Source organism: Pristis pectinata, chromosome 4 (genome assembly GCF_009764475.1).
Source record: "Pristis pectinata isolate sPriPec2 chromosome 4, sPriPec2.1.pri, whole genome shotgun sequence".
NCBI lineage: Eukaryota > Metazoa > Chordata > Chondrichthyes > Rhinopristiformes > Pristidae > Pristis > Pristis pectinata.
Window position 1 is genome coordinate 117577145 of NC_067408.1, and position 24038 is coordinate 117601182.

Here is a 24038-nt window from a genome sequence, read left to right on the forward strand (position 1 = left end):
GTGGAGGGAGCTTCACTCTGTATCTAACTGTCCCTGCCCTGGGAGTGTGTGACGGGACGGTGTGGAGGGAGCTTCACTCTGTATCTAACTGTCCCTGCCCTGGGAGTGTGTGACGGGACGGTGTAGAGGGAGCTTCACTCTGTATCTAACTGTCCCTGCCCTGGGAGTGTGTGACGGGACGGTGTAGAGGGAGCTTCACTCTGTATCTAACTGTCCCTGCCCTGGGAGTGTGTGACGGGACGGTGTAGAGGGAGCTTCACTCTGTATCTAACTGTCCCTGCCCTGGGAGTGTGTGATGGGACGGTGTAGAGGGAGCTTCACTCTGTATCTAACTGTCCCTGCCCTGGGAGTGTGTGATGGGACGGTGTAGAGGGAGCTTCACTCTGTATCTAACTGTCCCTGCCCTGGGAGTGTGTGACGGGACGGTGAGCAGGCAGTTTCTCCACCCCATGGCTGACACACTCACATTTTTTCTCTCTCTCTCCCTCTTTCTCTCTCCCTCTCTCTCTCTCCACCCCCCCCCCTCTCTCTAGCCATGGCTGGCCCTGGTAATATGCCAACTGCCGCCCAGTTGGAGCTGCGAGTGATACAGAGCAAGCGGCAGATCGAGAACCCCGAGATAATAATCCATGCTACTGCCATCTAAGCCCGACCTGGCTCCACAGCGCCGTGCCCATGAACCCATTGTAACCTCTCCTGAACTCCTCCATCTGCCTTCAGGACTGTGGGGGAGAGGGTCAGCGAGTTCCCTGTTGCTCTCCCCTACACATTCTGCCGTGCGGGGTGGGGGGGGGGGGAGTCCCCCACGTGAATGCCCTGCATCGGGGGGAGTTCTCTCCTCACCTTGCAGGTATGGAACGCTCCGGTGGAATCCTTCCCTGGGGAAAGCTGCACAGGAGCAAGTCCAGCCGTGCCCCGCTCACATCTGGAACACCTGTCCCTCTGAGGTACCAGCTGTGGGTAGGGACTCCGCACTGTGCTGCCGGTGAGAATGAGGGCATGGCGTTGAGTTGGAGAATGTGCAATGGGAGGGCATGCGTGCCTTTGTGGCCGTACAGCTGTGAACAATTACTAGTGGACAATGACTGGTGAATATTTTAGCAGTGAACCCCCTTGAAGGCAGCAGGTCACCCAGCAGTCGCTGGTGATCTCCGCTATTCTACAGTGAATGATCTCAGATCTCCTCCCTCAGCCCACGTCCCTGGGAGTCCCACCTGATAAATTCCCCTTCAAGTTGATGTCAAATGTTGTGAGATGCTGTAATAAAAACAGAAACTGCTGGAAAACACGGCCGGTCGGGCAGCATCTGTGTGGGAAGAGAAATAGTTAAGGTTTCAGGAAACTCTTCAGAATGTTAGCTGTTCCACTCTCCGCAGACGCTGCCTGACCTGCTGAGTGTTTCTGGCATTTTCTGTTTTTATTTCAGCTTTCCAGCATCAGCATTTTTTAAAAAAAACTTTTTGATTTATGGATTCACGGTGCAGGTTGGTTCCTTGTGAAGTTTGCTGGAGGCCCTCCCTCTCGCTGGGATCACCGGATCCCAGATCCGCACCTCCTTCCATCTCTGTGGTAAATGTGGCAATAAAACAGGAACTGCCTTTCCCTTAATGTGCAGTCACCCACCCACACCCCCCACCCCCCCCCCCCCACACACACACACACACACACACACACACACACACAGTCCCACCCCCCAAACACAGTCCCACCCCCACACACAATCCCACCCGCGCCCACACGCTCAGTTGCCTGCCCACCTTATGCTGTGCAGTTTGATCTGCCTGTGCTGTATCCCCTCAGCTGTGGGACACAGGCCTTGCCCTAATCTTCACACTACTGGTGTGGGTCAGCGGCTGACTGGTCAGGCAGAGGTCGGGAACCTGGGGCTCCTGGCACTGAGCCTTTGCTGGAGGTGTGAGAGGGGCTTGTGACTTCCCAGCCTGAAACCTCTCGCCCGCGATTCCAGGGTCACCGACACCCTTGGCACCAGCTCGACGAGGGCCTGGCACGTATGGGAGCAGACAGCGAGAGACGGGAGTTGGCTCTCACTGACCATAAGGTACAGGAGCAGAATTAGGCGGTTTGGCCCGTCGGGTCTGCTCCGCCGTTCGATCGTGGCTGATTCCTGTTTGTCAGGCCCTTCCCCCCTGTACACTGAATGGAGCTGAGAAAAAGTAAATCAGCCATGACTGTCCACTCACTCCAAACCCCAGCCTGAGTCTGCACCCCTTTCCCTGCGGTAGGTAGGGTGATACATCAGCTCCCTGCTGCCTCTTCTCTGTGTAAGTGTGCACAGGGAGAGAGCAAACCGTCTGCCGACATTCGAGCGGTTCCGTTCTTTGCAGGGGTGAGGGGGGTCCAAAGCACTTATTGTTGAGATCCCAGGACCGTTCTTGAATGGGGTGCAGAGGATGAGGAAACTACCTTCCTTGTGACGTAGGGAGCCCCCCTGCTTCTGCCCAGACATACCCAGCTCTGACCCACCACCCCACTCACTGTCCAGACTGTGCTCAGTCAGGGAAGCTGACAGTTCTTCAAGAGTGACGCCGTCAGCCTGGGTTTGTGCCGTCCGTCAGCAGCCCTGACTGTTCATGGGTTGTGGCTGCTGTGGTCACAGGGTGCTGCCTCCACCGTGGTGTGTACTGATGGCACATTGTGTTCCCCAGGCACAGTCAGTGTTTGTGTGTGGGACCCGTCCCCCCAGTGAGGGTCAGTGAGTGTGTATGTGTGAGAGAGACCCGTCCCCCAGTGAGGGTCAGTGTGTGTGTGTGAGAGACCCGTCCCCCAGTGAGGGTCTGTGTGTGTGTGTGAGTGACCCGTCCCCCAGTGAGGGTCAGTGTGTGTGTGTGTGAGAGAGACCCGTCCCCCAGTGAGGGTCAGTGTGTGTGTGTGAGAGAGACCCGTCCCCCAGTGAGGGTCAGTGTGTGTGTGAGAGACCCGTCCCCCAGTGAGGGTCAGTGTGTGTGTGTGAGAGACCCGTCCCCCAGTGAGGGTCAGTGTGTGTGGGACCCGTCCCTTCAGTGAGGATCAGTGTGTGTGTGTGAGAGACCCGTCCCCCAGTCAGTGTGTGTGTGTGTGTGGGACCCGTCCCCCAGTGAGGGTCAGTGTGTGTGTGTGTGTGTGTGAGAGAGACCCGTCCCCCAGTGAGGGTCAGTGTGTGTGTGTGAGAGACCCGTCCCCCAGTGAGGGTCTGTGTGTGTGTGTGAGTGACCCGTCCCCCAGTGAGGGTCAGTGTGTGTGTGTGTGAGAGAGACCCGTCCCCCAGTGAGGGTCAGTGTGTGTGTGAGAGACCCGTCCCCCAGTGAGGGTCAGTGTGTGTGTGAGAGACCCGTCCCCCAGTGAGGGTCAGTGTGTGTGTGTGAGAGACCCGTCCCCCAGTGAGGGTCAGTGTGTGTGGGACCCGTCCCTTCAGTGAGGATCAGTGTGTGTGTGTGAGAGACCCGTCCCCCAGTGAGGGTCAGTGTGTGTGTGTGTGTGGGACCCGTCCCCCAGTGGTGGTCACTGTGTCTGTGTGTGTGGGACCCGTCCCCCAGTGAGGGTCAGTGTGTGTGGGGGACCTGTCCCCCAGTGGTGGTCAGTGTGTGTGTGTGGGGGACCTGTCCCCCAGTGAGGGTCAGTGTGTGTGGGACCAGTCCCTCAGTGAGGGTCAGTGTGTGGGACCCATCTCCTGGTGGATACCTCCCCATGTGACATATCCTCGTACCATGCAGAATGGTTTCCACAGGGAACTGTGTGTGTGACTGGGAATTGGAACTTGTCTGAGATTTGCTTTGCCTGTCCCAGCATGCGTGCGTTCCCTGAAGCCTCACCTGTACAAACCCACTGCTCACACCCAACCTCACCGCCGAAACCCACTCCGAGTGACCCCAACTCTCTGACCTGAGCTTCCTCTGCAGTGTTCCGGCCAGTCCAGTCTCCAGTTCACCCCGGCAGGCTTTTGTCAGGAATCTAGGGGCAATACCAATAGTGACTCAATCTTGTGGATGTGTGTGTGCGTGCGTGTATGCGTGTGTATGTCTGTACTAATGTATATTCTGAGTAGGTGACGTAGTCTGTGCTCGTTTATCTGTGTGTGTCTCGCTTTCTTAGATCCCTGCCGGGTGAGCTTCCCTGCCCTGCCCACCACTGCTCTGTCGTTGAACTGATTTCCCCCCCTCTCTCCGGTGACCGAGCCACGGCCTGTGCTCGCGGGGATCGAGCACGCTGCCGAACTTTCTCTCTCATCACCCAGGGAGTTGCCGGTCTCTCTCCAGCAGGTCGACGGGAGATTGGGGGAATGACAAGTGCCAAACGGTTTGTGCGTTGAAGAGATGAACTGCGCTTGTTGGTCAGACTGACAGGGGACTGAGCTCTGAGTGCTGGGTGTTGCACTCTCCATGAATGTTTCTCTAGTTTGCTGGTAGATTTTGTCGGTCTTGCTTCTAACACTCAAATTCTGTGCTTCATATTTTCCTGTACCGTCCTGTCTGTGCAGTATTAATATATCAAATTAAACAATTAAAATGAATCTTTTAAAATTAATTTACATATAGATATTCAAAGATTTATCTTTCTGATTGGAAATAAATCATTTATTTACTAAGGTGTTGGATCTGCTGCATTTTCTTGTGACTGTTGAACCTGTCATAATGGATCTTTTGGAAAAATAAATTCATTTCAGGCAAGAGGTCCTCACTGAGAAAGCCTGCATGTGTTGTCCATCCCGACTGCTCCCAAGAAGGTGGTGGTGAGCTGCCTTCGTGAACCGGATTTGGACAGGAATGCGGAAGGTCTGATTGAGTTTGCAGATGACAGAATTGCAGGACACGCAAGGACTGCTGGAATCTGGAGCAACACACAATCTGCTGGAGGAACTCAGCGAGTCAGGCAGCATCTGCGGGGGGAAGTGGACAGCCGGTGTTTTGGGTTGAGACCCTTCATCTGGACTGAAAGATAGAGGGGGAGGGATCCAGTATAAAAAGGTGGAGGGAAGGGGTGAAGCAAGAGGTTGGACTTTCACAGTGAACAGCAAGGCCTTGGGGAGCGTTGTGCAACAGACGGACTTTGGAGTTCATTGAAAGCAGCGTCACAGGTAGACAGGGTGGTGAAGAAGGCTTCTGGCATGCTGGCCTTCGTCAGTCAGGGCATTGAGTATAGAAGTTGGGAGTTGTGTGTTGTATAGGACGCTGGTGAGGCTGGACGGAGTATTGTGTTCAGTTTTGGTCGCCCTGCTATAGGAGAGAGATTAAACTGGAGAGAGTGCGGAAGAGATTTACGAGGATGTTGCCGGGACTTGAGGGACTGAGTTACAGGGAGAGGTTGGACAGGCTGGGACTTTATTTCTTGGAGTGTAGGAGACTGAGGGGTGATCTTATCGAGGTGTATAAAATCATGAGGGGCATGGATAGGGTGAATGCACTCAGTGTTTTTCGCAGAGCTGGGGAGTGAAGAACTAGAGGGCATAGGTTTAAGGTGAGGGGCAACCTTTTTACACAAAGGGTGGTATCTGCTGTATGTGGAACGAGCTGCCAGAGGAAGGTACAGTAACAACCTTTAAAAGACAGTTGGACAAGTAAATGGTTTAGAAGGTCATGAGCCAAACGCAGGCAAATGGGACTAGCTTGAATGGGGCACTTGGTCAGCATGGACCAGTTGGGCCGAAGGGCCTGTTTCCGTGCTGTATGACTCCATGACTAAGAGCTGGCAAGCAATAGCTGAGGAGGGGAGAGTGGGAACAGGGGCTGGGGGGTGAGGGGTGGGGGTGACGGAGGGCTGCAGATGGTGGGATCTGATAGGAGAGGAAGGTGGAGCCTGGGACCAGATAAGGGAGGGGTGTGGGGGGGGGGGTTGGTGGGGGGCAGATGAAGGAAGGGAAAGGGGGTGGTGGGGGCTGGGGAGGGTGGAGGACAAACTGGGGAGATCAGGAGGGGAGAGAAAAGGGACAGAGGGAGAGCAGCTTACCTGAAATTGGAGAATTCAGTGTTTATACCGTTGGGTTGTCAACTACCCCAGGGGAAGGTGAGGTGCTTTTCCTGTGTGTGCTGTTGTTTACAGTGAGGAGAACACTCACAGGATGTTATATGGAAATGGAACTTAATCCTGATGAGTGTGAGGTGATTTAAAAGCATTTGATGAGCACTTGAACCACCAAGGCAGAGAAGGCGACAGACCAAGTGCTAGTCAATGGATTAGTGTAGATGGGTGCTTGATAGCACATACCCGGTGGGCTGAAGGGCCTGTTTACGTGAGGAACAAAGGACCGCGGTTGCTGGAATCTAGATGAAAAACACGATGATGCTGGAGGAACCCAGCAGGCCAGGCAGCATCCGTGGAGGTCGGGACCCTTCTTCAGGACTGAAGATAGGAAAAGGGGAAGCCCGATATATAGGAGGGAAAAGGAGACTCCTCCCCGCTCCCACCCCGGGGACCTTCCACTGCCCCCGCCATAGGTGCAACAGCTGCCCCTACACCACCTCCGTCCAGGGACCCAAACAGTCTTTTCAGGTGAGACAGAGATTCACCTGCACCTCCCTTAATATCATGGACTGCATTCGGTGCTCCAAATGCAGCCTCCTCTACACTGGTGAGACCAAACACAGACTAGGTGACCATTTCGCAGAGCACCTGTGCTCCGTCCATAACCGCGATCTGCATCTCCCCGTCGCCAGTCACTTCAACTCCCCCTCCCACACTATCACTGATACGTCAGTCCTCGGCCTCCTCCACTGCCGGGAGAATTCCAAGTGCAAGTTGGAGGAACAGCTCCTCATTTTCCGTCTTTGTACCTTACAGTCTAATGGCATGAATGTTGAATTCTCCCACTTTAGGGAATCCCCTCCTCCATTCCCCACAACTTCCCTCCCCACCCCACCACACCCCACCCCACCATGCTACTTCTCTTCCCTTTCTTAGACCTTTTTTTCCTCTCCTTCCCTTTGCTCCGTCCCCCGGTGGATCTGCTCTCCCCTCCTCCCTCCCCACCTGCCCATCACTGTCTCTTACCTGCATCTCCCTATCACCACCCTGTGCCCACCCCACCTCCCCTCTCTTGTCCACCCATCACTGCTCTGCTTTTCCCTCCTATATATCGGGCTTCCCCTTTTCCTACCTTCAGTCCTGAAGAAGGGTCCTGACCCGAAACGTTGACCGCCTGCTTTTCTCCACGGATGCTGCCCGGCCTGCTGAGTTCCTCCAGCATCATGGTGTTTTTCACCGGGCCTGTTTACGTGTTACGTGACTGCCACGTTGGAAGAACTGACAAGGGTAGGGTTGACACAATGAACAGTGGGGCCCATGGGAGTGTTGAGGAACAGACGGACCCGGCTGTACTAGGTCAAGGATCCCTGAAGGTGGCAGCACAGTAGGACAAGGTTGTGAAGAAGGCAGATGGCAGTCTTTTTGCCAGGGTTGGGGAATCAAGAACTAGAGGGCATATGTTTAAGGTGAGAGCGGAGAGATTTAAGAGGAACATGAGGGGCAACTTTTTGACACAAAGGATGGTATACATGTGGAACGAGCTGCCAGGGGGAGTGATTGAGGCAGGTACATTAACAACTTTTAAAAGACAGTTGGACAGGTACATGGATAGGAAAGATTTAGAGGGATATGGGTCAAATATGGGCAAATGGGACTAGCCTTGGTCGGCATGGATGAGTTGGGCTGAGGGGCCTGTTTCTGTGCTATGACTTGCCTTTGTTTGCTGGGGCACAGAATAGAAGAGCAGGGAAGTCATGGTGCAAGTTTATAAACCCTTTGTTCGGCCACAGCTGGAGTATTGTGAGTCCTGGAGTGTTGCGTACGGTTCTGGATGCCACACTGCAGGAAGTGATTGCACTGGAGAGGGTGTCGGGAAGATTCCCCCAGGATGTTGCCTGGGATGGAATGTTTCAGTTACGAGGATAGACCGGAGAGACTGAGTCTGTTCTCCCTGGAGTGGAGGAGGCCGAGGGAGGTCCTGATGGAGGTGTACTAAATTGTGAGGGGCAGAGATAGGGTGGAGAGTAAGAAACTTTTCCCCATACAAGAGGTATCTAAAGCTAGAGGGCATTGGTTTAGGCTAAAGAGTAAGAATTTTGGAGAAGATTTGAACCCAGACGGTGGTTGGAATCTGAGTGGGTGGTGAAGTCATAGATTCTCACAATATTTCAGGAATATCTAACTGAGCACTTGGATTCCCAGGGTGTTGTAGGCAATGGAGCTTGTGCAGGTAAATGAGATTAATACAGATAGGTACATGATGGTAAATTGTCACATGTACCGAGGAACAGTGAAAAACTTATCTTGCATGCCGTCCATACAGATCATTTCATCACATCAGTGCATCGAGGTAGTACAAGGGAAAACAATAACAGAATGCAGAATAAAGTGTTACAGTTACAGAGAAAGTGCAGTGCAGGCAGACAATAAGGTGCAAGGCCACGACAAGGTAAATTGTGAGGTCAGAGTCCATTTTATCGTACTAGGGAACCGTTCTATAGTCTTATAACAGCGGGATAGAAGCTGTCCTTGAGCCTGGTGGTGCGTGCTTTCAGGCTTTTGTATCTTCTGCCTGATGGGAGGGGGGGAGAAGGGAGACTGTTCGGGGTGGGTGGGGTCTTTAATTATACTGTCTGCTTTCCCGAGGCAGCGAGAAGTGTAGGCAGAGACCATGGCCAGCATGAATATGGTGGGCCAAAGGGCCTGTTTGTGTTTTCTGACTCTTCTGGGAGTCGATAAGTTCATCTGGGTGTTCTATGGATCGATCTCATCAGCCCCATTTCTCCCCCCCCCCCCCACACGCACTTTCCCCACACCCTACAAATTAATATTCCCTTTTGCCTTTCCAGTTTCCTTTTGAAGACCCAAATGATTCACTTTCCACAGGTGCCTCTATTGCCCACAGGCATCAACTTCCAGATCATCACCACTCGGAGTGTAAAACAAATTCTTGTTCCATCTCTTCCCCCTGGATCAGTGGCCATCACTTTAACTCTCTGATGTGTCTGCTTGAACCATCCTCTGGAGAAGTTTCTCTCTGTTTTCCCTCTCTAACCTGGTTGTGACCTTGTCCACCTCTATCAAACCTCCTCTCAACCTTCTCTGCTCCAAGGAGAACAACCCTGGCTTCTCCAGTCTAATCCCACAGCTGGAACCATTCCAGTGAAGCTCCAAAGTCAAAGTCGAGTTTATTGTCATCTGCACGTCCATGTGTGCACAGGTGCAATGAAAAACTTACTTGCAGCAGCATCACAGACACAGAGCATCAGATAAGCAGCATTCACAAGAAAAACATAAATTATGCACAATTTTTACGTGAAAGAACATAATTAGAAAAATAAGTCCACTTTAGTGCAAAGTGGTCACAGTGTTGCTAAACTGTAGTGATTAGGGTTGTGCTGGTTGGTTCGAGAACTGAATGGTTGAAGGGAAGTAGCTGTTCCTGAACCTGGTGGTGTGGGACTTCAGGCTTCTGTACCTCCTGCCCGATGGGAGCTGTGAGAAGATGGCACGGCCCGGATGGTGGGGACCTTAGATGTTGCTTTCTTGAGGCAGCGGCTCCTGTAGATATCACCGATGGTTGGCCACTAACTCTACCTTGCTTCCACAGAACCACTCTCAATCTCTGTTATTTCCAATCCTGTGGTGTACGATAAATTGCAGTTTCACACATTTTTGCTCTGAGGTAAAACTGCCGTGTATTTTTTCCCACATGTTTCCTTATGACATAGGAGGCCATTCAGCCTACCAAGTGTGTGCCAGCTCACAGCACAGTCCCATCAGTCCTGTTCCCTAACTGATCTCTAGCTATCCTGCTCTCCCTCACGCCCATCAATTCCACACCGATTCTCCTGGCCTCCCACCTACACTGAGGGGTAATTTACAACAACCAGTTAACCTGCAGTCCCCCACATCTTCGGGGAGAAAACTGGAGCACCCAGTCACAGGGAGAACTTGCAAGCTCCACACAGACAGCACCGGAGGTCGGGATTGAACCTGGTTCACTAGAGCTGTGAGGCAGCAGCTCTACCCACTGTGGCAGTGAGTTGGGCTTGTGTTAAGTGTCCTTCCTTACTGTATATAGTTTCAAACAGAAGAAAACAGGAGCAGGTGTAGGGCCAAGCCTGCACCACCGTTGAATCTGATCATGGCTGATCTACTCCAGGCCTCAGCTCCCCTGTGCTGGTTCCCCCACCCTCCTCATCAATCCTCCTCAGCGTTAAACCCACACCCAGAACCTTCACTGACGGTGTTACCTTATTCAATTCCTCCCATCACCTCATCCTTCCAATCACCCTGAGGTGCTGAAAACTTCCCTCCTCTCCTCATCCCCTTAAAGACCCGCTCTTTGGCCAAGTGTCTGGCCATAGTCTCTACTCCTCGGGCTTGACGTTTGTGTTCCTGTGTGTTGGAGACCACGTGTGAAGGTTTGGGAATGGTTCCAGGGTCCTAACTGCAGGTAAGAGTCACACTTGCCAGAATGAAATGCGAGAGGCACTGCAAGGAAGGCGATCACATTTCTGCTGCAACTGATACGCGTTCTGGCAATGAATCCACTGCATCTCCCTGTCTGCTTCGTACCAGTATGCACCCACAAATGGATAATCGCCATTGCTTTCTATTCATCTGCGACTTGTTCATGAGAATGTTAACATTTTTTCTTTACAATATTTTTATTAAATCCATGAAAAAAATGCAGAGTACATGCATCAAGAAAGAGAGTAAAAATACTACTGAATACGTTGTGTTAAGTCGTACTTAAGATCACAACACTCGAAATTAATAATCACATGTAATAGTTAGTTAATAAAGAAAAAAAATGAAATATTTTATGATAAAAAAGATCTACTCCTACTGCCAAAACCCAAAGCTGTTAGATGGAAAAAGCAACAAGGAAAAACCCTTAAATCGTAACCGTGTCAGCCAATATCTGCGTTTTAGTCACCAAATCAGAGATTCTGAAAATAATTCAAAAAAGGTCCTCACAAGGTTTGAAAGTCTAAGTTAGAATCAAAAACGGATCAGCAAATCTTCTCTAGATTCAGGTACGACATAACATCCCGTAAACATTGAGCATGAGTAGGCAGAGTAACCTCCTTCTATTTAAGCAACACAGCCCTCCTGGCTATAAGAGAGATAAAAGCCAGAATGTGTAAATCAGAAGCCTTCAAAGTTGTATCTTTATCTCCAACGATCCCAAATAATGCAGTCAAAGGATTAAGTTTCAAATTTATGTTAAAAAGTACAGAAAAAGTTTGAAAGACCTCTGTCCGATATTTTTTAAAGACTCTGACACGTCCAGAACACGTGAATTAAAGAAGCCTCTCCGTTATTACATTTGTCACAGTAAGGAGATATATCTGAATAAAAACGGGTAAATTTATCTTTAGACAAGTGAGCTCTATGGACCACTTTGAATTGAAGGAGAGAATGACGAGCACATAATGACGAAGTAGTAACCGATTTGAAAATTTCATTCCAAGTTTCCTCAGAAATTGACATCTGTAAATCTTGTTGCCAAGCGTTTTTAATTTTATCTAGTGGCACCTTACTCATTCCTAGTAATCTGTCATAAACATTAGATATTGAGCCATCATGAAAGGGTTCCAAATTAAAAATTACATCTAATAAATTTTTTTATCAGGACTCAAAGGAAAAGAATGTCATTGAGGTCGAAGAAAATCTCAAGTTTGTAAATATCGGAAAAAATGAGTTTTTGGTAAATTATACTTGGTAGACAATTGTTCAAACGAAGAAAGGTTTCCTCCAACAAACGGATCCTGAAAACAAGTCATACCTAATTTGTCCCACTCTTTAAAAACGACATCAGTCATAGAAGGTTTAAAAAAAATAATTGGAGAAAATGGGACTGGACAAAGAAAAACTCAATAAACCAAAATATTTTCTAAATTGTAACCAAATCCTCAAAACATGTTTAACTACTAAATTATCTGTCCGTTTATTTAATGATATTGGAAGTGCAGAACCAAGCAGAGAAATATTAGAAAAATTTTTAACAGACTTAACTTCCAAAGAAACCCATACTGGACAGGACTCTCGATTAATGTTATGTAACCAAAACGTAAGATTTTGTATATTGACTGCCCAGTAATAAAATCTAAAGTTAGGTCAGGCTCGACCTTGGTTCTTTTTAACCTTCTGAAGGTGAACTTTATTTAGTCCAGGATGTTTATTATTCCATATGTAGGAAGCTATAATTGACTCAAGAGAGTCAAAGAAAGACTTAGGAATAAAAACAGGTAAAGCCTGAAATAGATGTATCAATTTAGGTAAAATAGTCATTTTAATAGCATTAATTCGGCCAATCAATGATATAGAAAGGGGTGACCAACTTGATAAAACCCTTTTCACATAGTGCAGTAAGGTGAAAAATTTTTCTTTAAATTAATAATTTTTAGTAATTGACACCCCCAGATAGGTAAAATGATCTCCTACAATTTTAAAAGGAATGTTAATATCGAATGGTACCAGGTTATTCAGAGGGAAAAGTTCACTCTTGTGTAAGTTCAATTTGTATCCTGAAAAATGACGAGAGTGAGAAAGTAAAGAAAGCACAGGAGGTAACGAGGCTTCAGCATTAGATATAAAAAGTAATAAGTTATCAGCATATAAAGAAACTTTGTGGTTAATACCTCTTCTGGACATGCCAAGGATATCTCTAGATTCTCGGACAGAAATAGCCAAAGGTCCTAAGGCCAAATCAAAGAGCAAAGGGCTCAAAGGACGTCCCTGTCTGGTTCCACGTTGAAGTTTAAAAGATTTAGAATTTTGAAAATTAGAACTCGAGCAGAAGGGGATAAATAAAGTAATTTAATCCATTGGATAAAATTAAATTTCTCTAAAGTTTTAAATAAGTAATTCCATTCAATCCAATCAAAGGCCTTCTCAGCATCTAGAGATATCACACATTCCGATATTTCCTTAGAGGGAGAATAGATAATATTCAGTAAACGACGAATATTAAAATGAGAATATCGATTTTTAATAAAAACCAGTCTGATCATCAGATATAATTGAAGGTAAAATATTTTCCAATCTACGAGCTAGAACTTTAGATAAAATTTTAACATCCACATTAAGAAATGAAATTGGTCTGTACGAAGCACATTCTATTGGGTTCTTATGTTTCTTAAGAATAAGTGAGATAGAGGCTTCATAAAAAGATCGTGGTTGTCTACCCAATTTAAAAGAATCCGAAAAAACAGCACATAAATGAGGTATAAGCGAAGAGGAAAAGGCCTTATAGAATTCTCCAGGAAATCCATCAGGAACCGGAGTCTTTCCAGAATGTAAAGGTCGCACAACCTCGGCGATTTCCTCGTGGGTAATAGATTGATCCAACTGTTTTCGGTTTTTAGCAGAAAGTATAGGAATGTTTAATTGGTCAAAGAAATTATTCATTACAGTATTGTCTTTAGGAAAATCAGAACTGTAAAGTTTAGAATAGAATTATTTCTAAAAGATCAGTTGTCCTCTCATCATTGGCTTTCGAAATTTCTTTAATTTGCCGTCTAGCTTTGGAGATTTTTAATTGGTTAGCCAGTAATTTACCTGTTTTATCTCCATGAATATAAAATTGACTTTTATCTTTTAAAAGTTGGCTTTCAATTGGATATGTTAAAAGAAGATCATATTTAGTTTTAATTTCAACTCGCCGTGTATATAAAGCCGGATCTGAATCCAAAGCGTATTTTTGATCTAATAGTTTCAGTTGATCAACTAGATCGGCTCTTTCTCTGTCAGCTTTTTTCCTAATGCTTGCCATATAAGAAATAATTTGAACTCTAATAAAGGCTTTGAAAGTTTCCCAAACAATAAGACTAGAAATCTCTTCCGACAAATTCTCTTTAAAAAAAAGAGTAATTTGTTTCTCCATAAATTTTAAAAGTTTTTTATCAGATTACAAGGTTAGGTTAAAACACCAAAATCTGTTTATCTGAGGGAGCCCAGGGAGATTTAAAGATAGAAGCACAGGAGCATGATGTGAGAGAGCAATCTCTTTATAGTCACAGGATCAAACTGATGAAATCATTTGATTATCAATAAAAAAGTAGTCAATCCTGGAATATGTATGGTGAACATGAGAGAAAAAGGAATATTCTTCTGGGTACAAAAAACGCCAGGTGTCAATAACACCAGTTTTCATTAAAACGATTGAAGAAATAAAGCTGATTTATTAGGAGCAGCTGATTCAGTAGATGACCTATCTAATTTAGGATCTAACCAGCAAATAAAATCTCCTCCTAACACCAAAGAGTAAAAATTCAAATCTGGTAGGAGTGACAAAAATCATTCAAAAAATCGAATAATGTTAACATTTAGCATCAGAACAGAATTGAAACAGTGAAATGTTTGAAGTTTTGTGACGTACTTTTAATACTAACATTTTGGAAGGAACTGTGACTTAACCTCCTTTCCAAAATGTTAGTATTAAGAGTACATCAAATTTTGCCAGAAGTGTTCAGCTTCAGACCGCATCTCTGTCTTGGAAACCGCTGATACTGGAATCTGGGGCAAAAATCAAACAAGCTGCTGGAGGAACTCAGTGGGTCAGGCAGCATCTGTGGAGGTGAAGTGCTGGTCAAAGTTTGAGGTAGAGAGCCTGCATCAGGACTGCTCATCTCTGCTTGCTCAGTGTGTGAATTCAAGAGGAGAAGTGACAGTACCTCGAGGGGCAGAAATGAGGTGAATAGTCAATCTTTTTTCCCAGGGTAGGGGAGCCTAAAACTAGGTTTAAAGTGAGAGGGGAAGGATTTAAAGGGGCTCTGAGGGGCAACTTTTTCACACAGAGGGTGGTGGCTATGTGGAACGAGCTGCCAGAGGAGGTGGAAGGGGCAGGTACAATTACAAGGTTTAAAAGGCATTAGGACAGGTACATGGACAGGAACGGTTGAGAAGGATATGGGCCGAACACAGGTAAATGGGACTAACTCAGGAAGGCACCTTTGTCAGCACGGTTGAGTTGGGCTGAAGGGCCTGTTTCCATGCTGTATAACTCTATGATTTAGAGCTCAGACTCCGTGCACACAAACACAAGTGTTGTCCGAGTATTTACACTCGACGACTGCGGTTGAGTGACCTTGCTGCGGAAGTGGAGGGGATGTAAGTTGAACATAGAATCATAGAACATAGAACAGTACAGCACAATACAGAAACTTCAGCCCACAATGTTGCGCCGACCTTTAAACCTCGCCTCAGACTATCTAACCCCTCCCTCCCACCTATCCCTCTATTTTAAATTCCTCCATCTGCTTATCTAGCAATCTCTTGGATTTGACCGATGCACCTGCCTCCACCACCGTCCCAGGCAGCGCATTCCATGCCCCAACCACTCTCTGGGTAAAAAACCTTCCTCTGATATCTCCCTTGAACTTCCCACCCATTACTTTAAAGCCACGCCCTCTTGTATTGAGCATCGGTGCCCTGGGAAAGAGGCGCTGGCTGTCCGCTCTATCTATTCCTCTTAATATTTTGTCCACCTCTATCATGTCTCCTCTGTTTCATGAGGTTCATTAGCTTCCACCAGGTTCAAGAACGGCTATTCCCTTCAACCATTTGGTTCTTGAACCAACCAGCACCTCAGTACAGCAACACTGTGACCACTTTGATCACCTTGCACTAAAATGGATGGTTTTTTTTTGTTCTAATTGTGTTCTTTCTTGTAAAAATTGTGTTCAACTTATGGTTAATTTATGTTTTTCTTGTAAGTGCTGCTTATCTGATGCTCTGTGCCTGTGATGCTGCTGCTGCAAGTAAGTTTTTCATTGCACCTGTGCAGATGACAATAAACTTGACATTGACTTCGTCGAGTTGCGGATTTGCCGAACTCCAGCGGGAACTTGTTGGCAGTGAAGTGCGGCAGGGAGGCAGGAGAGACCGGGGCAAGGGTGCAGCCTTGCCCGGTGTTGGTCCGCACTGAGGATGGCCCCGTGGTGGACCTGCCGGTTCGGACGGTGGCCACGGTGAAGCAGGGGTAGGATGGGCCGAAGGGTCCGCGTCAGCGCCGTGTTGCCCCGTGACCCTGGGGCATCAGGTGGTACCAGGGCGACAGGTCCAGGTAAAGGCCCACCTGAGGTCAGTGGGGAGCTCACCTGGTGCAGGGGGAGGGGGCGGGGCCGGGGCCGGGACACGCCCCGTGACGTCACGCCGTCCCCAGCCGGCGCCGCCAGGGCCCGGAGCCGACGGGCCGGGTTCCGGCTTCCGCCCGAGCCTCTGTCGCGGCGGACCGGATGTGTGTCCCGGGCGGAGGGCGGCGGTGCGCGGCGCTGACGGAGTCCGGACGGTGAAGGTGGCGGACGCGGGGGTGGGGGGGGTGAGGGGGGGGAGGGGGTTGGGGGAGGTGGAGGGGATGGGGGAGGGGGAGGGGGTGGGGAGAGGGGTGGGGGGTGAGGGGGAGGGGGAGGGTGGGGTGAGGGGGAGGGGGAGGGGGAGGGAGGGGGGTGGGGAGGTGAGGGGGAGGGGGTTGGGGGGGGTGGAGGGGTGAGGGGAGGCGGTGGGGGGGGTGGAGGGGTGGGGGGTGAGGTGAGGGGGAGGGGGATGAAGGGAGGGGGTGGGAGGTGTGAGGGGATGAGGGGAGGGGGGTTGGGGGGAGGGGAGGGGGGTTGGGGGGAGGGGAGGGGGTGGGGGGTGCCGGGGGGAGTGAGGGTGGTGTGAGGGGGATGGGGGTGGGGGGTGAGGGGAGGCGGTGGGGGGGTGTGAGGGGGAGGGGGTGAGGGGAGGCGGTGGGGGGTGTGAGGGGGAGGGGAGAGGGGGAGGGGGATGAGGGGAGGGGGTGGGGGCGGTGCCGGGGGGAGTGAGGGTTGTGTGAGGGGGAGGGGGAGGGTGATGGGGAGGGGAAGGGAGTGGGGGGGAGGTGAGGGGGATGGGGGAGGGGGTGGGGGTGAGGGGGAGGGAGTGGGGGGAGGGGGTGGGGGTGAGGGGGAGGGAGTGAGGGGAGGCGGGGGGGGGTGTGAGGGGGAGGGGAGAGGGGTGGGGGGTGAGGTGAGGGGGAGGGGGATGAAGGGAGGGGGTGGGAGGTGTGAGGGGGATGAGGGGAGGGGGGAGGGGAGGGGGTGGGGGGTGCCGGGGGGAGTGAGGGTGGTGTGAGGGGGATGGGGGTGGGGGGTGAGGGGAGGCGGTGGGGGGAGGCGGTGGGGGGTGTGAGGGGGAGGGGAGAGGGGGAGGGGGATGAGGGGAGGGGGTGGGGGCGGTGCCGGGGGGGGTGAGGGTGGTGTGAGGGGGAGGGGGAGGGTGATGGGGAGGGGGAGGGAGTGGGGGGGAGGTGAGGGGGATGGGGGAGGGGGTGGGGGGTGAGGGGGAGGGAGTGGGGGGAGGGGGGTGGGGGTGAGGGGGAGGGAGTGAGGGGAGGCGGTGGGGGGTGTGAGGGGGAGGGGAGAGGGGTGGGGGGTGAGGTGAGGGGGAGGGGGATGAAGGGAGGGGGTGGGAGGTGTGAGGGGGATGAGGGGAGGGGGGAGGGGAGGGGGTGGGGGGTGCCGGGGGGAGTGAGGGTGGTGTGAGGGGGATGGGGGTGGGGGGTGAGGGGAGGCGGTGGGGGGAGGCGGTGGGGGGTGTGAGGGGGAGGGGAGAGGGGGAGGGGGATGAGGGGAGGGGGTGGGGGCGGTGCCGGGGGGAGTGAGGGTTGTGTGAGGGGGAGGGGGAGGGTGATGGGGAGGGGGAGGGAGTGGGGGGAGGTGAAGGGGATGGGGGAGGGGGTGGGGGTGAGGGGGAGGGAGTGGGGGGAGGGGGTGGGGGTGAGGGGGAGGAGTGAGGGGAGGCGGTGGGGGGTGTGAGGGGGAGGGGAGAGGGGTGGGGGGTGAGGTGAGGGGGAGGGGGATGAAGGGGGGGGTGGGAGGTGTGAGGGGGATGAGGGGAGGGGGGTTGGGGGGAGGGGAGGGGGTGGGGGGTGCCGGGGGGAGTGAGGGTGGTGTGAGGGGGATGGGGGTGGGGGGTGAGGGGAGGCGGTGGGGGGTGTGAGGGGGAGGGGGGGAGGGGAGGCGGGGGGGGGTGTGAGGGGGAGGGGAGAGGGGGAGGGGGATGAGGGGAGGGGGTGGGGGCGGTGCTGGGGGGAGTGAGGGTTGGGGGGGGGAGTGAGGGTTGGGGCAGGGGGAGGGTGATGGGGAGGGGGAGGGAGTGGGGGGGAGGTGAGGGGGAGGGAGAGGGAGTGAGGGGAGGCGGTGGGGGGTGTGAGGGAGAGGGGTGGGGGGTGAGGTGAGGGGGAGGGGGAGGAGGGGAGGGGGTGGGAGGTGTGAGGGGGATGAGGGGAGGGGGGTTGGGGGGAGGTGAGGGGAGGGGGTGCTGGGGGGAGTGAGGGTGGTGTGAGGGGGAGGGATTGGGGGGATGGGGGAGGGGGGGAGGTGAGGGGGATGGGGGTGGGGGGGAGGGGGAGGGAGTGGGGGGGGAGGTGAGGGGGATGGGGGTTGGGGGGAGGGGGAGGGGGTTGGGGGGAGGTGGGGGGTGAGGGGGTGGGTGGGGGGTGAGGGGGAGGGGGTTGGGGGGAGGCGGTGGGGGGGAGGGGAGAGGGGTGGGGGGTGAGGTGAGGGGGATGAGGGGAGGGGGTGGCAGGTGTGAGGGGGATGGGGAGGGGAATGAGGGGAGGGGGGGAGGGGGTGGGGGGGTGCCGAGGGGAGTGAGGGTTGTGTGAGGGGGTGGGGGGAAGGGGGAGGGAGTGGGGGGAGGGGGAGGACGTTGGGGGGGAGGTGAGGGGGATGGGGGAGGGGGGGGGGTGAAGGGGAGGGGGAGTGAGGGGGAGGGGGTTGGGGGGAGGTGGAGGGGATGGGGGAGGCGGGTGGGGGGTGTGAGGGGGAGGGGAGAGGGGTGGGGGGTGAGGTGAGGGGGAGGGGGATGAGGGGAGGGGGTGGGAGGTGTGAGGGGGATGGGGAGAGGGGAATGAGGGGAGGGGGGTTGGGGGGAGGTGAGGGGAGGGGGTGGGTGGGTGCTGGGGGGAGTGAGGGTTGTGTGAGGGGGAGGGGGATGGGGTGAGGGGAGGGGGGTGGAGTGGGATGGGGGTGAGGGGAGGGGGATGGGGTGAGGGGAGGGGGGTGGAGTGGGATGGGGGTGAGGGGAGGGGGTGGGGGGGTGCTGGGGGGAGTGAGGGTTGTGTGAGGGGGTTGGGGGGTGAGGGGGTGGGGGGTTGGAGGGGGAGGGGGTGGGGAGGATGGTGAATCTGGGGAGTGGGGTGGGGATGGCGGGGGGAAGATAGCTGGGGGCGAGGGCTTGGGAGCTGGGGGGGTGAAGATGAGGGGGAGAGTGAGTGCTGGGCAGGGGATTGGGGGTTGGTAGGGGGAGGGAGATTGGGGGATGGGGGTTGAGGGGACGGGGTGGGGGTGGGAAGAGAGTCCTGAGGGCTCGGGGCTCTAGGGGGGTGGGGGGTAGGTGGGGGAGTTGAGGGTGAGAGTGAGTGTTGGGCGGGGGATGTTGGGGGGCTTTGGTGGGGGTGGGGTGGGGGATCAGGATGTGGGAGTGCGGCAGAGGGATCTGTGTGATGAGGGGGAGAGGGGCCTGAGGGCTGGGTGGGGTGAGGTGAGGTCTGGGGCCGGGGGGGGGGGGAGGTCCCAGAGTGTGTGAGGGGGAGAGAGGGGCCTGAGCGCCAGGGCCAAAAGGTGAGTCACGGGGGATTTTGGGGAGGGGATGATAGAGGGGGAGTGGGGAGGGGAGAGAGAGGATGTTGGGGGAAAGGGTAATTGGGAGATGTGGGGGTAGGTTGTCACATGGGGAGGGGAAGAGTGCTGGCAAGGGGTTGTTACTGAGGTGGGGAGGGGTGAGAGAGTGGGGATGGGTAGGTGAGGAGAAGGGGGGAGAGTAGATGGAGAGGGCAGGGAGGAGAGGGAAAAGGAGGAGGGAGAAACGAGAGAGGAGGGAATTGGGGGAGGAGGAGGGAGGGACGGAACACATGTCTGGTGCAGAGGGAACTGGGGTTCAAAGACCTGTCATCAGGCAGTGAGAGAGTCCTGCAGGAAGCCGGTGGAGGTGGGGGGGGGTTTGGGAGAGTGCTGGGATGTGTCCATGACGGAGAGGTTGGAAGGACGTTTGGTGGATACCAGTGCTGGAGTGTGCCCTCACTGTGAGGGTAGGAGTGTTGAGGTGGTTCTGCTCTCACGGGCGGACTGAGATGTGTGAGGTCAAGTACAAATAAGAAGTAGAAGCTGGGGGAGGCCATTCAACCCCTCGTGCCTGCTCTGCCTTTCAATTGGCTCATGGCTGATCTTTTACCTCGGAGCTACTTTGCTGCACTAACCCCATATTCCCGAACTCCAATCTACCGATCACTATCCTGGATGTCCTGAGCGAGTGAACTTCTACCTTCCACAGATTCAACACCACCCACGTGCAGAAATGTATTCTCTGTCCCGAATGGCCAACCTCTTGTTTTGAGACTGTGATGCTGGTTCCAGTTCCAGAGCTGGGGATATGTCATTCGTGCTTCTTCCTATGAGTTTTTTTGTATGTTTTCTTAAGATCACCTCTCATACTTCTAAACTCTAGAGAGTATTGTCTTAATATCTGCTTAATTTCTCCTCCAGTGATAGCCCTCTATCCCAGGAACTAATCTGATGAATCCCGTCTCCCTGCACTTAGTCCGCAGCCTTCTGTGCCTTGGCGATTTGGATATTTTCTGAATGCAGTGAGTCACTGCCTGTGCTGCCCTCTCACAGTGTGTTCCAAACTCCAACTGTCCTCTGGGTGGGGAAAAAATCTTCCTAAGATTCTCTCTAAACCTCTTGCTGCTTACCTTTTAGTCTTCTAGTTATAGACTCCTCTGCTATGGGGAAATGTTTAGTATTGTGCATGTTTACAAAATGTCATTAGACCAGGTGAACTGGCTGATATTTGGCTGTTCTGGCAGTTATACTCTCAAGCCATTCCTCTTAATGCATCTGTCAAATGTCACCTCACTTTCATAAATCCACTTTGACTCTGCCCAATTCTGATCTTATTTTTAATGTGGCCTGGTACACTTAACAGTTTTTTTGCGTTTTGTCTGCTGCTAATGTCAGGTTAACTGGCTTATAATTCCCTGTTTTGCCTGTTCCTCTCTGACTGAGGTTACTTTTGCGCTCTTCTCATCTGTGGTGTGTCCTTTCGAAGTTTGGAAGACGTCTGACTTGGAATAACCATACCCTCTGGTCCTCATCTTTCCCACTAGGGGAAACATCATCTCAGCATTTACCTGTCAAGACCTTTAAGAATCTCTGATTGCATGGCACTCTCGCAGAGGCTCGGATTCAATCCTGACCTTGGGTGCTGCGTGTGCAGTGATTATAGCAGACAATTAATCTGCCAGCCATCCCAAAGATGTCCAGGTTGGTGGGTTAATTGGCTGCTGTAAATCTCCCCTGGTGCATAGGTCAGTGGTTGAATCTTGGTGTAATTGATGAGAATATGTTGAGAATTTTAAAAAAAGATTTGTGTTAGGTTGGTGTAAATGGGCAGCACGGATGGGTGGAAGGGCCTGTTTCTGTGTTGTATCTCTCTGACATCCAACGCGTCCACCGTCTCCATTGCCAGCTCCAAGCCCATTGAATGCAGCTCGTCAGGTCATGGGGATTTATTGCTTTTAGTCCCACTAACTTCTTTAATCCAGTGTTTTATCCAGCTAATTTCCCTCAGCTCCTCAGTCACTCCAGACCTGCAGTTCTCCAGGATTTCTGTGAGGGTTCTGTTTTTGTATCATTTTCCCTGAAATTAGATTCAAAATATTTGTTTAATTCTCTGCCGTTTTCTTATCGTGCAGTATAATATTTCCTGTCTCCATCTGTAAGGACCCCCACATTAACACTTTAACTCACATTTTCTGGTTTGCACACCTACACAAGTTCTTACAGATTTTGTTTCTAGCTACATTACTCTTGTATTCTTACTTTCTCTTGGTGGTCCTCCAATGATGTCTGACATTTTCCAAGCCTTCATCCTTGGCAACATTATGAGACCTTTTACTTCATGCTACCTTTTGTATCAGACATTAAAGCACTGTCTCCTTATCCAGAGAATGTTCTGTGCCCTTGCTATTCTACATTCCTCCATGTGGTATTTAACAGTTGTTTGGGGGTTGTAGCTGATAATCAGGACCCTTGGATCTATGGGGTCTGGAGTCAATATGAGGACCCCCAAATTCACTTCAGCTCTGGTAGGTCTGTCTTGCTGGTTGGGTAGGGTGCCCATGGGTTGTAACAGAGGGCATTGAACACAGAACAGTACAGCTCAGGAACAGGCTCTTCAGTCCACAATGTCCTTTCAAATTAAATTAATCCTATTCACCATATGCCTCCATCCTCTGCATGTTCACCTGCCTGTCTAAATGTCTCTTCAACACCGTTATCATATCTGCTTCCCCCACTTCCACTGGCAGCCCGTTCCAGGCACCCACTTCTCTCTGATTTCTAAAAAAAACTTTCCCCCCACATCTCCTTTAAACTTTCCCCCCACATCTCCTTTAAACTTTCCCCCATCTCACCTTAAACCTGTGCCCTCTAGTATTTGACATTTCTACCCTGGGAAAAAGATTCTGTCTACTCTATCTGTGCCTCTCATAATTTTATAAACCTCCATCAGGTCTCCCCTCAGCCTCTGACGCTCCAGAGAAAGCAATCCGAGTTGGTCCAACCTCTCCTTGTAGCTCATGCCCTCTAATCCAGTAAACATTAACGGTGAATCTCTTCTGCACCCTCTCCAAAGCTTCCACACCCTTCCTGTAATGGGGCGACCAGAACTGAACATACAACTCCAAATGCGGCCTAAGCAAGGATTTGTACAGGACTGTGGCACGTTAGTTGAAGGGCATGATTCTGTGAGTAAAACGGTGTCTGGCTAAATTTAACAGGTCTTCCCGTTGACTCTGGTCCCCAGATGTTTGTCTGAAGGACTTTGCAAGGTCATCTGGGCTTGGTGTGCTTCTACTCTTTATGTCTGATGTCTAGGTGGTGTGTGTTAAATCATTGGCTTGACTGTTGGCAGGTTGGTGTTAGATCACATGGGGGCCCATGGGGTTTGGGACCAGCTGTGTGGAGGAGTCTCCAGGGTTTGGGAGTAGCAGAGTGTAGTTAGCAGGTCTGGGAACAGAGTCACATGGCATGGAAACAGGCCCTTCAGCCCAACTCATCCGTACTGACCAAGATGTCTATCCAAGCTAGTCCCATTTCCCTGCATACGGCCCACATCCCCCTAAACCCTTCCTATCCATGTACCTGTCCAAATATGTTTTAAACACTGTAATTGTACCTGCCTCTACCACTTCCGCTGGCAGTTCGTTCCATATACCCACCACCCTCTGTGTGAAAAGGTTTCCCCTCTGGTCCTTTTGAAATCTTTCCCCTCTCACTTCAAACCCATGCTCTCTAGGTTTACACTCCCCCACCCTGGGGAAAACACTGTGACCGTCCTCCTTATCTGTGCCCCTCATGATTTTATAAACCTCTATCAGGTCACCCCTCAGCCTCCTTCGCTCCAGGGAAAACAATCCCAGCTTATTCCAGCCTCTCCTTATAACTCAAGCCCTGCAGTCTCAGTGACATCCCTGTGAATTTTGTGCACCCTGTGCAGCTTAATGACATCCTTCCTGTAGCTGGGCGATCAGAACTGCATGCAGTACTCTGAGTGTGGTCTCACTGACAACTTGTAGAATTAGCATTTGTGGTCAGCAGTGTGAGCTTGGACTGGGTCAGTGGTACAATGTGGACTTCAGTGAGTTACAGCAGTTACTATCCATTACCCATCACTGTGCACCCTTCACCCCAAACTTCCTGTGCGATCAGTCCATGAGAGAGATGATTAAAGGGAAATGCTTTAAAATCGCTTTGCAATTGAATGTGAACTGGAAGAGAAACTGATCATAACTCAAGTGGAAGTTCCTGACCAATAGAACAGTGTTGGAAAAGATGGGCTGTGCTGTAAATGTGTGTCGTTTTGGCGATGTAAGCCTGTGTGCACATTGTCCCTCCACTAACTACAATGCAATAACACACAAAGCTCTGTGACTGAACTGTAATCACTGAAATGTCGTCAGTTGTAGTAAGGGATTGACTTCAGTGTGATGGGGGGAGCTTCCAGCAAGGTTGTGGGGAGTAAAATTCAGTCACTTTGTGGTTTCT

At 51.6% G+C, this 24038-nt stretch overlaps 3 protein-coding genes across 10 annotated transcripts in view; 2 read left to right on the forward strand and 1 right to left on the reverse strand.

Moving 5' to 3' along the window:
* LOC127570048 (pyridoxal kinase-like) overlaps positions 1 to 4582 on the forward strand; it is a 37125-nt gene extending 32543 nt beyond the window's left edge. Inside the window, exon 11 of the mRNA XM_052015283.1 lies at positions 534 to 4582. Coding sequence (XP_051871243.1) covers positions 534 to 646 — 113 coding nt within the window. The 3' untranslated portion in view covers positions 647 to 4582. The remainder of the gene's footprint in view (positions 1 to 533) is intronic.
* A 10398-nt stretch (positions 4583 to 14980) lies between these two features.
* LOC127569698 (uncharacterized) lies at positions 14981 to 18330 on the reverse strand (the record flags this gene model as incomplete). The annotated part of the gene is made up of 7 exons (XM_052014499.1): positions 14981 to 15059; positions 15799 to 16498; positions 16652 to 16957; positions 17007 to 17293; positions 17473 to 17565; positions 17621 to 17714; positions 18168 to 18330. Coding segments are annotated over 7 exons (1722 nt in total), but the record flags the coding sequence as incomplete, so codon positions are not given.
* The window catches only part of LOC127570042 (1-acyl-sn-glycerol-3-phosphate acyltransferase gamma-like), a 41793-nt gene continuing 33903 nt past the window's right edge, over positions 16149 to 24038 (forward strand). For 2 of the 8 annotated variants that reach the window (XM_052015271.1, XM_052015264.1), the window contains exons 1-2: positions 16149 to 16264; positions 22627 to 22738. The gene's annotated coding sequence lies outside the window, so the exon portion shown is untranslated. Of the gene's footprint in view, positions 16289 to 22626; positions 22739 to 24038 lie in introns of all 8 variants that reach the window. The other 6 variants (XM_052015270.1, XM_052015267.1, XM_052015268.1 and 3 more) reach the window with 5 other exon arrangements.